Below are 9,567 nucleotides of genomic sequence, written 5' to 3' on the forward strand. Positions count from 1 at the left end.
ACATATTTTCTAAACAGTAACTGGCGTACTGAGGTGTCGCGTTTGCGGGAGATGACTGTAGCAATTCTGCCATGGTCATGAGGCGCGATACTGGAAAGTGTAGGAGGAGCGCTGACTCGACGCCTTTGGGAAAACGATGACAGCGTGGCCTTAAGCGTTTCCTCAAACACTCCCCTGAGTGTTCTAATTTTATGGGAAAGCGCAAATTCTGAGATAAAATGGAACAATTGCGAGCGCATGAAAACCCGCACGAGCTGCAGTAACTGGGGTTCGAAGATCTCGGGCCCGAGGATTAAATTCAGTTTAGCCGTTTTGTACATTCGAACACAGTTTAATTCCCACGGTAAAGAAAGACAAAGAAACACTTACTGGTTGAGGCCATCCAATCGGTTAGCTTGTCAGTAGTACTTTAGCTTTAATATTAACAGCTAGCTTCTTTTTCCTGTTCAAACAAAGGACAACATCTAGCCAGAACAAAAAAGTTAGCTATAGTTAGCCTATTACAAATAAAGTCAGAGAACAACATTTGAAACATCTCCTAGCAAGAACAAAGTTAGCTAAACTACAGTTAGCCTATTACAAATAAAGTCAGAGAACAACGTTTGAAACATCTCCTAGCAAGAACAAAGTTAGCTAAACTACAGTTAGCCTTTTACAAATAGTCAGAGAACAACATTTGAAACATCTCCTAGCGAGAACAAAAAGTTAGCTAAACAGTTAGCCTATTACAAATAAAGTCAGAGAACAACATTTGAAACATCTAGATAGAACAAAAAGTTAGCTAAACTACAGTTAGCCTATTACATATAAAGTCAAAGAACATTTGAAACATCTAGATAGAACAAAATGTTAGCTAACTTACACAGTTAGTCTATTACATATAAATTCAGAGAACAACATCTGAAATATGTCCTAGCTAGAACAAAAACATAGCTAAACTACAGATGTCTTCCATATCAATTCAAAGGACAAAACCTGACACATTTCCTAGCTAGACCAAAAAGTTAGCTAAACTACAGATAGCTTCTTCCATATCAATTCAAAGAACAATTGAAGCCTTTCCTGGCCAGAACAAAAAGTTAGCTAACCTACAGTTTGCCTGTTCGGAGAACAACATCTGAAATATTTCCCAGCTAAAACAAAAAGTTAGCTAACCTACAGTTAGCCTATTCAGAGAACAACATCTGAAATATTTCCCAGCTAAAACAAAAAGTTAGCTAACCTACAGTTAGCCTATTCAGAGAACAACATCTGAAATATTTCCCGGCTAGAACAAAAACTTAGCTAAGTTACAGTTAGCTTCTTACATATAAATTCACAGAACAACATCTGAACCTTTTTTGGACAGAACAAAAACTTATATATTTATATATTTTTGTTTTGTTTTGTTTTCTCCCCTCACAGCAAGGCCTGCTCATGTGTTTCCAATAAGAACCCACCCAAGCGGCTCTACTTTTGTCACAACACACACAAACACACACAAGTGTGCGCCAGAGGGGAGCAGGTGGCCAGAAAAAGAAACAAGCTTCTTCAGTAGCCTCAAGATGTAAAACAGGAATTCACCTAAAAAAAAAAAAAATGTGACTACTGATTTATTTTGTGTTTGCTGAGTACTAGTTGAATAATCCACCTGTTTTCATTTAGCTCAGGTTGCGGACATTTTATCCAGTGGAAGCTCCCACAAATTGAGTTTGCCAACATCACGACTTGATCCGGTTTTTAGTTGTTTTTTTTTTTTTTTTTTTTTTTTTTGGGGGGGGGGCACATAATATCGCGCAGCTGCTGCATAACTAGCGCAAAAATGAAGCATTAGTCGAGTTTACGGTCAAAGGCTTACATAAGAGCCCTCCCTCCCTCCCTCCCTCCCTCGCACTCGATGTATAGAACAGACAGAAAAGTTTCAAGGTGTCCCATCCGCCTCCTGTTCCCATCAAAAACATCGGGGGAGGGAAAAACACACCGTTTCCCGGTCGCACAAATCCTTGTGAAAAGCGAAGCAAGCTAACAAAATTACAATGACCTCATTCCGCGCAAAAGAAATGATTTAAGGTTGTAAAATATGTATCAAAGTACTAAAGTAATTAATTCCATTAGGTAGTAAAGTTGTACAGCAATTGATTACTTACTAGACTTTGTACATAGGTACTAAACAAATGGATTACTTCAATACTTAATTACCTAAAAATTGATGACGTCCCTTTTTAAAATACTCATTGAATCCATGACTTGTTTCAGCACTAAAATACCAACTGAAATACTACTAACGTTATCATTTACTTTAAGTACAAAAACAGGTACTAAAGTCACCGATTACTTACTGCACAGGTACTCAAGTAATTCCTTACTTTAACTCTATTAACTACTGTAATTCATTTGTTTAGCTAGGACAGAACTCGATCGATTTATTTAGGTAAAATACAGCAATAGTCAATTATTTCAGTAACAGATAACACTTAGTAAATACACAGAAAAGTAATTGAATAATTACTTTAGGTATATATATATATATATATATATATATATATATATATACACACACACACACTGGGATTGAATTGAACGTCTACCTGGAGTAAATCAATGTCTTTGGGATTGAAGAATTTAATAATGTGGTTTAAAAAAAAAAAAAAGACTGATACCCCACAAGGACAAAAGCCTTGTTTTGGGGTTCAGGGGTTTGAAACACTGTTCTTAGTTGTATTCAGAGGAGCAAATACTATACGTGTTTTTGGTCCATCTGTGCTCAAGGTCGAAACGGCTTTGACGTCACAGTCCAAGAACTTCAACTTTGCTGCCATCTAGTGGACAATCGCATAACATCATTGAATGGATTTTTTTTTTCAAAGCGACACGCTAGAAATTCCAGGTGTTTCAGTTGTAATGTAATTAATTAGTAAGCTTTATTTTTCCCAGTATGGACAGTTGTTGTTTTTTTTTTTTTTAAACACTCAGTCACATTTCCAAAGAAAAACCACGATGACACAGTTGGAAGAAAATGTGGTCCAAACCAATATTGAGTACACTTCATGCATATGACACAAAAGGATCGACTGTAATAAAAAAAAAAAAGAAAAAGGAAAACAAGCAAAAAGCACATCGATAAGTGGAGGTAACAGGAAACACACGCCCCCTTAAAAAAAAAAAAAGTTTCCTGACAAAGGAAAAAAAAAAAAGTGGTTCTCTTAATTTACTGCGCATGACTGAACGTTTCATTTTCCCTGAGGGTTTTAAGAATAAAAAAAACGAGACTAAAAGCTGAGGTTCAAGCACAATTCTTGAGCGAAATGTCACTGAAAAATCTGAATAATCAGTGGTAGAATTTGTTGCGTAATTTGCATAAAAACTGTTACGTCTTCGAGCGACAATTAGGAAAGTTGACGCTATTGTTGGCCTTCAACAAGTAGTCGTGTCAGTAATTGTGTATCTGCCGCCATCTAGTGGACATTTCTGACCACAACGATTGTGACGCGAATTCAAAGATTTTTCAACGAAAGTAGTCAAACTCATGCCAAAACAACGCCAAATTACGGAATTTCAGTTTATTTAATTTTGGGGGCGTGGCTAAGGCTTGGTACAATCACAAGCTTTGTTTTTTTTTTTTTTAAATTAAGCAATGCAGACTAGCAGACGCTTTGTTTGTTCATTGCGGCATTTCCACTGTAAATAGTACGAAGAGATCCCGCCTTTTTTTTTCTTTTCTTAAGTACTTAAAAGTAGGGATGTTTGATACCACTTTTTTTTTCCAGATCAATACCAATATGAGTATCGACGCTGGAGCAGTCACTGATACCAAGTCCCGATACCACAAGGTAATTTGATGATAAAAAAATGACATCTAATTTGACAATTTGCTTCAAATTTCATAAAATTGCATTTATTGATCCTTCTAATTTGACATTCCTAGTTTTGCGATCAAAAAACCGCTCCAAAAAGAACGGCCGATACAGGTATCGTTTTTTTCCAAGAACCGATACCCTGAAATAAGGCTCGATACCAAGAAGTCACCCATTCCCACTTTAGAGTTATCTGAAATGCCCTGTACTTAAAAAAAATAATAATAATAAAACAAAATCGTAAATCTCTCGCCTGTGATGTTTCGATCGATTTTTTTTCTGCTGACGTGTGAAATGAACCATGATACATAAAACACTCCATATGTAAATACAAACTTTTTTTTTTTCAACTTTAAAAAGTCTACCTTACACACAACATAAAACGAGGGGTTAAGAATATCAGGAGTTGGTCGAGAACAGATTGCGGCATGAAAATGTAAACATTCAGCCGAGATCCAATAACCGTGCGAGCGAACGCGCCACAATAACAGTTCAAAACGGACAAACGTTCAAATGACGTCCAACAGCTCACCCGCGCCCAAAAATATGTCACATACAATATGTACCTCCCCCTCCACCCTAAAAAAAAAAAAAAAGAAAATATACCCACCCACCCCGCCTCACCTCAACGAAACCAAAAATTCACACTTTGTTGACTGTGTCCCATAAACTTTTCAAATCATAAAGTAAGATAATGACTTGGTCTTAAATTACAAGCAAACAGATGAAAAACACTGCCGGTTAGGCAATGCTTAATATGTAAGAATTTCGCTATTTTTGCGATGCTAAAGATTGCATTTCTTGAAACTATTATAAACTCATTCAATTATATTATATAATGGGCCACTAAAGTGTGGGTGGTGGGCCAAAAATGGCCGGCGGGCCACAGTTTGCACACCCCGGCTTTAGGTGCTAAAAACCCCAAGTAATTAATTATGATAATTATGTCAAGTAATTGATTACTTTAGGACTTATTTAATTTAGTAACAGCCATTTCTAAAGGCTGATTTAGGCAAATACTTGAAGAATAAATCTCAATTGGGACTGGGGGTTGTAAGTCTAAAAAAAAAAAACAAACAAAGTCTGACCCGACATTTGTAACATTTTTCAAAGCAGGGGACGGATCTGAACTTTGACCTGTTTACTATTCATACTGTTGTACGTGTGTGTGAGTAGTCGACAAATGTCTAGCAAGGGTCTTTTTTTTCCGGGGTGTCTCAATCGTCCGGATAAGAAACAATCAAACCCCTTTGGGCGAAATGTTATGCTAACTTCATTGACTGCCGCTCACTGGAGCCCTCGTAGCGAGGTTTTACAAAAAAAAAAAAAAAAAAAAAACCTGCTCCGATACGGCTCCTCTGTTGAGCGGACGAGGCGGAAGCGCGCCGTGGACGCAGACGGCGTAGGAAACGTCAGCTTAATTGATCTGCATCTTCAGGCTGACTACTCGCTCCTCACCGATGGCCTTCAACACGGTGACCTGCGGGGGGCGCACGTGGGAATTACGTTTGTGAGTTACTCCGGCAAAAAAAAAGAAAAAAAAAAAAAAAAACGTTACTTACCTGAAAATTCTCGTCGTTGTTTATTTTCGTCTGAATCTCTTTGCCCAAGTCGCCTTCCGGCAATTTGAGGTCTTCCCTGGTTTCCGCGCCGTCGTCCATCAGGCTCAAAAAACCATCGTTACAATCGATGACCTTCATTCGGCGAAACACACGCGCGCAAACGCGCACGCACGCTTTAATACGGACAAGCGGGGAAACTTGCAAGACGTTTTGAAATATGAAAAATACGTTCCTCCATCAAAACGTTTTCATGAAGAATGGATTCGCAAGTACGTGTTTGTAGGCTACGTGCTAAAAGCATAGCATTTTTGCGCTGGCCCATGTTAGCATTAGGATTACCAATACGTTTGAAAATTAAATAACCATTTTATTCCTAGCCATTTGTATGTTTTTATTGTCATTTTTCCCCATAGGGCCACAGGATATGCGCATGTGTGAATCGACACCCCGTGGCATTATGGGAAATAATGCCTTTAGCATTTAGCCTACAAGTATGGAAACATAAACATACCGTGACAGGTAAGGAAGAAATTAAAAACACATTTGAGTACATTTCCTGCATATTTGTGAAAGAATATTTCGTATTCAATGGAATATCACTGCTAAAAATCAATGCTAATTTTTTGGACAACCTTGGCAGCTAACATTAGCATTGGCGATTATTCTAATAATAAAACATGACGTATTTGAATAAATGCATCCCAAGTGTCATTTATTCCGTGTCTTGTTTTACAGTCAACCTGAACTGATCTCGACTGAAACGGGTCGAGCAGGTTTCTGAACCTGTACGTTGTGTTCTGACACAGGTGTGGCACACCCTGTTAGGAACAAGTATGTCCGATTTTCACAAGGCGGGGTTCGGGTAAAACAAACAAACAAACAAACAAACAAAAAGAAACTGTCCATCTGTACTTGCAGTCAAAGGTTTGGACACACGTTCAACGAATTAAGTGTTTCCAAACTTTTGACTGGGCCTGGGTGGGGCAACGTCGCGTGCATAGTTGTGGCGTTTACGTCGCTCACCACTAGAGGGTAGTACTGCCCCTGTTTTTGTTTGTTTGTTTGTTTTTTAATTCCATGAAGACTACAGTATATTAACCAGTGTACCATATATTGATTAGTGCTGGCATACATAACGCAATTTTCACAAATTAAAAAACAACAACTTTCGTTTGGTTCTATTTTAAGCTGTACTAGCCAGTGGCTAATATTAGCTTGTTTAAACGTCATAAGAATCTTTATGCATGTAGTGCTGTCGCACAATACAAAGCAATGTTTTTAATTTAACGATGATATTCACAGTTATTATTATGAATATGAGTTTAAAATGTCTGACTGCATTTGAATGCGCCATATACCTTGCTTCAAAATAGACTTCAAAATAAAATGCCCGGTAAGACCATGTGATTGTTCAGTTTAGTTTCGTGAATCCGAAGTCAAAAATTTACACAGCAAACAGCGACGGAGAACCGCTTATTTCAAGACTAGCTACCAAAACGTTTTAATAAAAAGCCCGGCATCTCACCTGGTAATCTTGCCTCTTCACATTGGGGACGTTCATGTTATGAGTGGATGGACAAATATCTTCATACTTCTTGCCAGTGAAAATGTCAAGTCCTACGAGGTGGACCTATAATTTAAAAAAAAAAAAAAAAAAATGAAATGAGTGCATTTGAGCATGGTGTGCGTGTCCTGTCAGTAATTCCCCAAATATAATCCCCACTTTTTTCCCTCAAAAATGAAGGCTGTTGGCTGTAAGGTTGTTACAGCATTACTTTCAATAAAAGAAGCGAGCAAACTGAACCGACGCCCAAGTCCACCTTTGTTGACATGCAGGAATATTATTAAAACGGCGAGGATCATGTAAAAGTTATGAAGTCTCAAGCTGATTCGATTTAGAGCGGCAAGTTGTGCACCCAGGTTCGAGAACACGGTAGGATATTCCGTTTATTAATTTTGGTCTTTTAGCATATACACATAATCATAAACTTCATGGAACACCGATGGTGGCAAAATGAACTCAAGCTGCGTCGCGAGAAAAAAAAAAAAATGCTTGGAGCTAATTACGTTACACTGGCGCTGCGTTCAAAGACTGCTCGCAATGAGGGAAATCTGAAACATATCTAACATATATAACTTACGGATATGAACACAAGAAAATATTAAGTATCGACAAACATGAGATTTATTCTGGGTTTTTAAATTGTCACCGAATTCTTGGTATGTCCTTTACACGGTAACGTCGAAAATACCAGAATTTGACCCTAAAATTATGGGTGCGTCCTATATTTGGGGAATTACGGTAATTGTAAACATTGGAAGAGGGAGCATTTTGGTTGACCTTAGCATGGCCGTGCTTGCCAGTCTTGGAGGTAGACATGTCCACAATCTTACAGGGACGCCCTTTAAGCATGACATGGCCGTTCTTCCTCAGGGCAGAAGCCTGCATGGGGAACGTGCTAGACGCCCCAGATTCTCCACAAGCGAAATCTTCTTCCATGCTTATCCTGCGGGGAGAACACAAAGACCATTCAATTGCCCTTTTTTTTTTTTTTTCAGGCACGTTAATGCACTTAGTATTTCTTTTTTCGGTTTTAGAATAACCTATAACTTGTAGTTACGCTGTAAAAAGTCGTTAACTTTAGGGCTGCACAATTAATCAAATTTTAATGTTGGCCGCCACGATTAATTAACCCTTGTGGAATATTTGAGTCAACCTTTTGATTTTTACATCAAAGATTGTTTACATTAAAGGGAAAGCATTGAAAGTAGACACCAGGAGGCTGAAATTTCATTCTGGTATTGAAAACAAACTTCAAAATGGCGCAAGCACTTGATTAATACACTACCCAAAGTGTGCCATGCATTGTCTAAAATACACCCGTAATAATGTAGAAGAAAATAACACAAAAAAATATCAAAGTAATACACAAGGGTTGCAAGTCTCACAGAATTTTTAATGTGAGTTTTATTCTAATATGGTACGCCAAAGATGTACAACTAATACAGTGGTTTTGCATACAAAGTAATGATGATAAAGGCTAACAATGTTTCAGGTTAGCTTTGCAAAGTGTGCAATGTTTTCATTTTTTCAATGAGCCGTAAATATCCATTTAAATCAAAGTGCCAATTGCACTTGGTCAAAATGTCAAATTGTATTCGCATAAATCGCAACCGGTACAATTCGGTTGGGAGTAGTGCGACTTCCTACTTTCCTAGAATGCAGCACACGGCACCGATTGTCAAAATGGCTGCCGCGTCCATTTTATGACGTCAAACGCTCCGCCGGGTTTGACGTGAAATCTATTTACGTCTTGGCGGTTGACGCACAACTTTCATCGAACTATTTCAAGCAATAAAACTGACGTAAAATGACTCATTAAAAACATTGTGTGCGCGTTGACGTTGCACACTTGCCCGTTTGTATTCAAAATTCTCTCATCAACTCGCCAGCGATGTCGTTTTATCATAAAAGTGACTAAATGTGTTGCTTCGCATTCGAATATGTAAATAGTTATTTTTATTGATTTTATTTTTAAAACTGGCAGCGATGAGTAATCTGACACCGCCGTCGGGTCTCGTGTCAACGCAGGTATGCGTTCAAAACCGTCATTTTGAGACATTTTTGCTATAATCGCCTGTTTTCATGGTGGAGTTACATGTAGCGATTGGGGAACCTTTATAACAAAATTTGCGTTTGAATTCTTGTTAATTATTTAAAAATAATAGGAAAAAAAGGTGCATTCATCTTGTCAAGGTGGCCCACACCCAAATGACTTGACACGAGTTGCTAAACATTAGCCACGGCAAGCTTTTCCAAAATGGACGCTCTTCCGGTACAAGTTATTCATTAACTCCACGCGGTATTACCATTTCGTTTTTTATCAGATGACAGGCGAAAATAATCGCGTTTGGGGCGGCACCACAAACATATCGAACTTACCTTTGTGCTCTGATGACGTCCAAAAAAAAAGGAGTTCAAAACGCCTGCGCGAAAGCTTTTGTATGGCGGAAGTGCAGGTAACTGCTCACGTGATCAGCGTGCGAGAGGCGGGGCCAACACCTCACCGCTTTCAGGAGAGCATATGCCCATATTTGGGTAGGGTCGCAAACTACGCCCCCGCCGCGTTTATTGACATTTTTTAAAATTAAACTTTAATTGCTTTAGATTT

General features: G+C 38.3%; 1 protein-coding gene across 1 annotated transcript; it reads right to left on the reverse strand.

Moving 5' to 3' along the window:
* Positions 1-2,869: 2,869 nt before the first annotated feature.
* Positions 2,870-9,420, reverse strand: LOC148412487 (eukaryotic translation initiation factor 5A-2-like). Its single transcript, XM_088433738.1, has 5 exons — positions 9,339-9,420; positions 7,737-7,902; positions 6,921-7,025; positions 5,396-5,527; positions 2,870-5,313 (listed from the first exon to the last, which is right to left on the reverse strand). Exons 2-5 carry the CDS (start codon positions 7,893-7,895, stop codon positions 5,251-5,253), a joined length of 459 nt encoding a protein of 152 aa, XP_088289864.1. The 5' UTR covers positions 7,896-7,902; positions 9,339-9,420; the 3' UTR covers positions 2,870-5,250.
* Between the last annotated feature and the right edge of the window lie 147 nt (positions 9,421-9,567).

The sequence above is a fragment of the Hippichthys cyanospilos genome, chromosome 14 (assembly GCF_059441005.1).
Source record: "Hippichthys cyanospilos isolate Australia breed blue-spotted pipefish chromosome 14, RoL_Hcya_1.0, whole genome shotgun sequence".
Lineage (NCBI taxonomy): Eukaryota > Metazoa > Chordata > Actinopteri > Syngnathiformes > Syngnathidae > Hippichthys > Hippichthys cyanospilos.

What these genes read in the sequence shown, in the direction of transcription:
- LOC148412487 (XM_088433738.1), bottom strand. Translation starts at nt 7,895, where the DNA reads ATGGAAGAAGATTTCGCTTGTGGAGAATCTGGGGCGTCTAGCACGTTC. An exon ending in TGAAGAGGCAAGATTACCAG is followed by an intron (nt 5,528 to 6,920) that starts GTGAGATGCCGG and finishes CGCCGAATGAAG; the next exon opens with GTCATCGATTGTAACGATGG. An exon ending in ACAACGACGAGAATTTTCAG is followed by an intron (nt 5,314 to 5,395) that starts GTAAGTAACGTT and finishes CGCCCCCCGCAG; the next exon opens with GTCACCGTGTTGAAGGCCAT.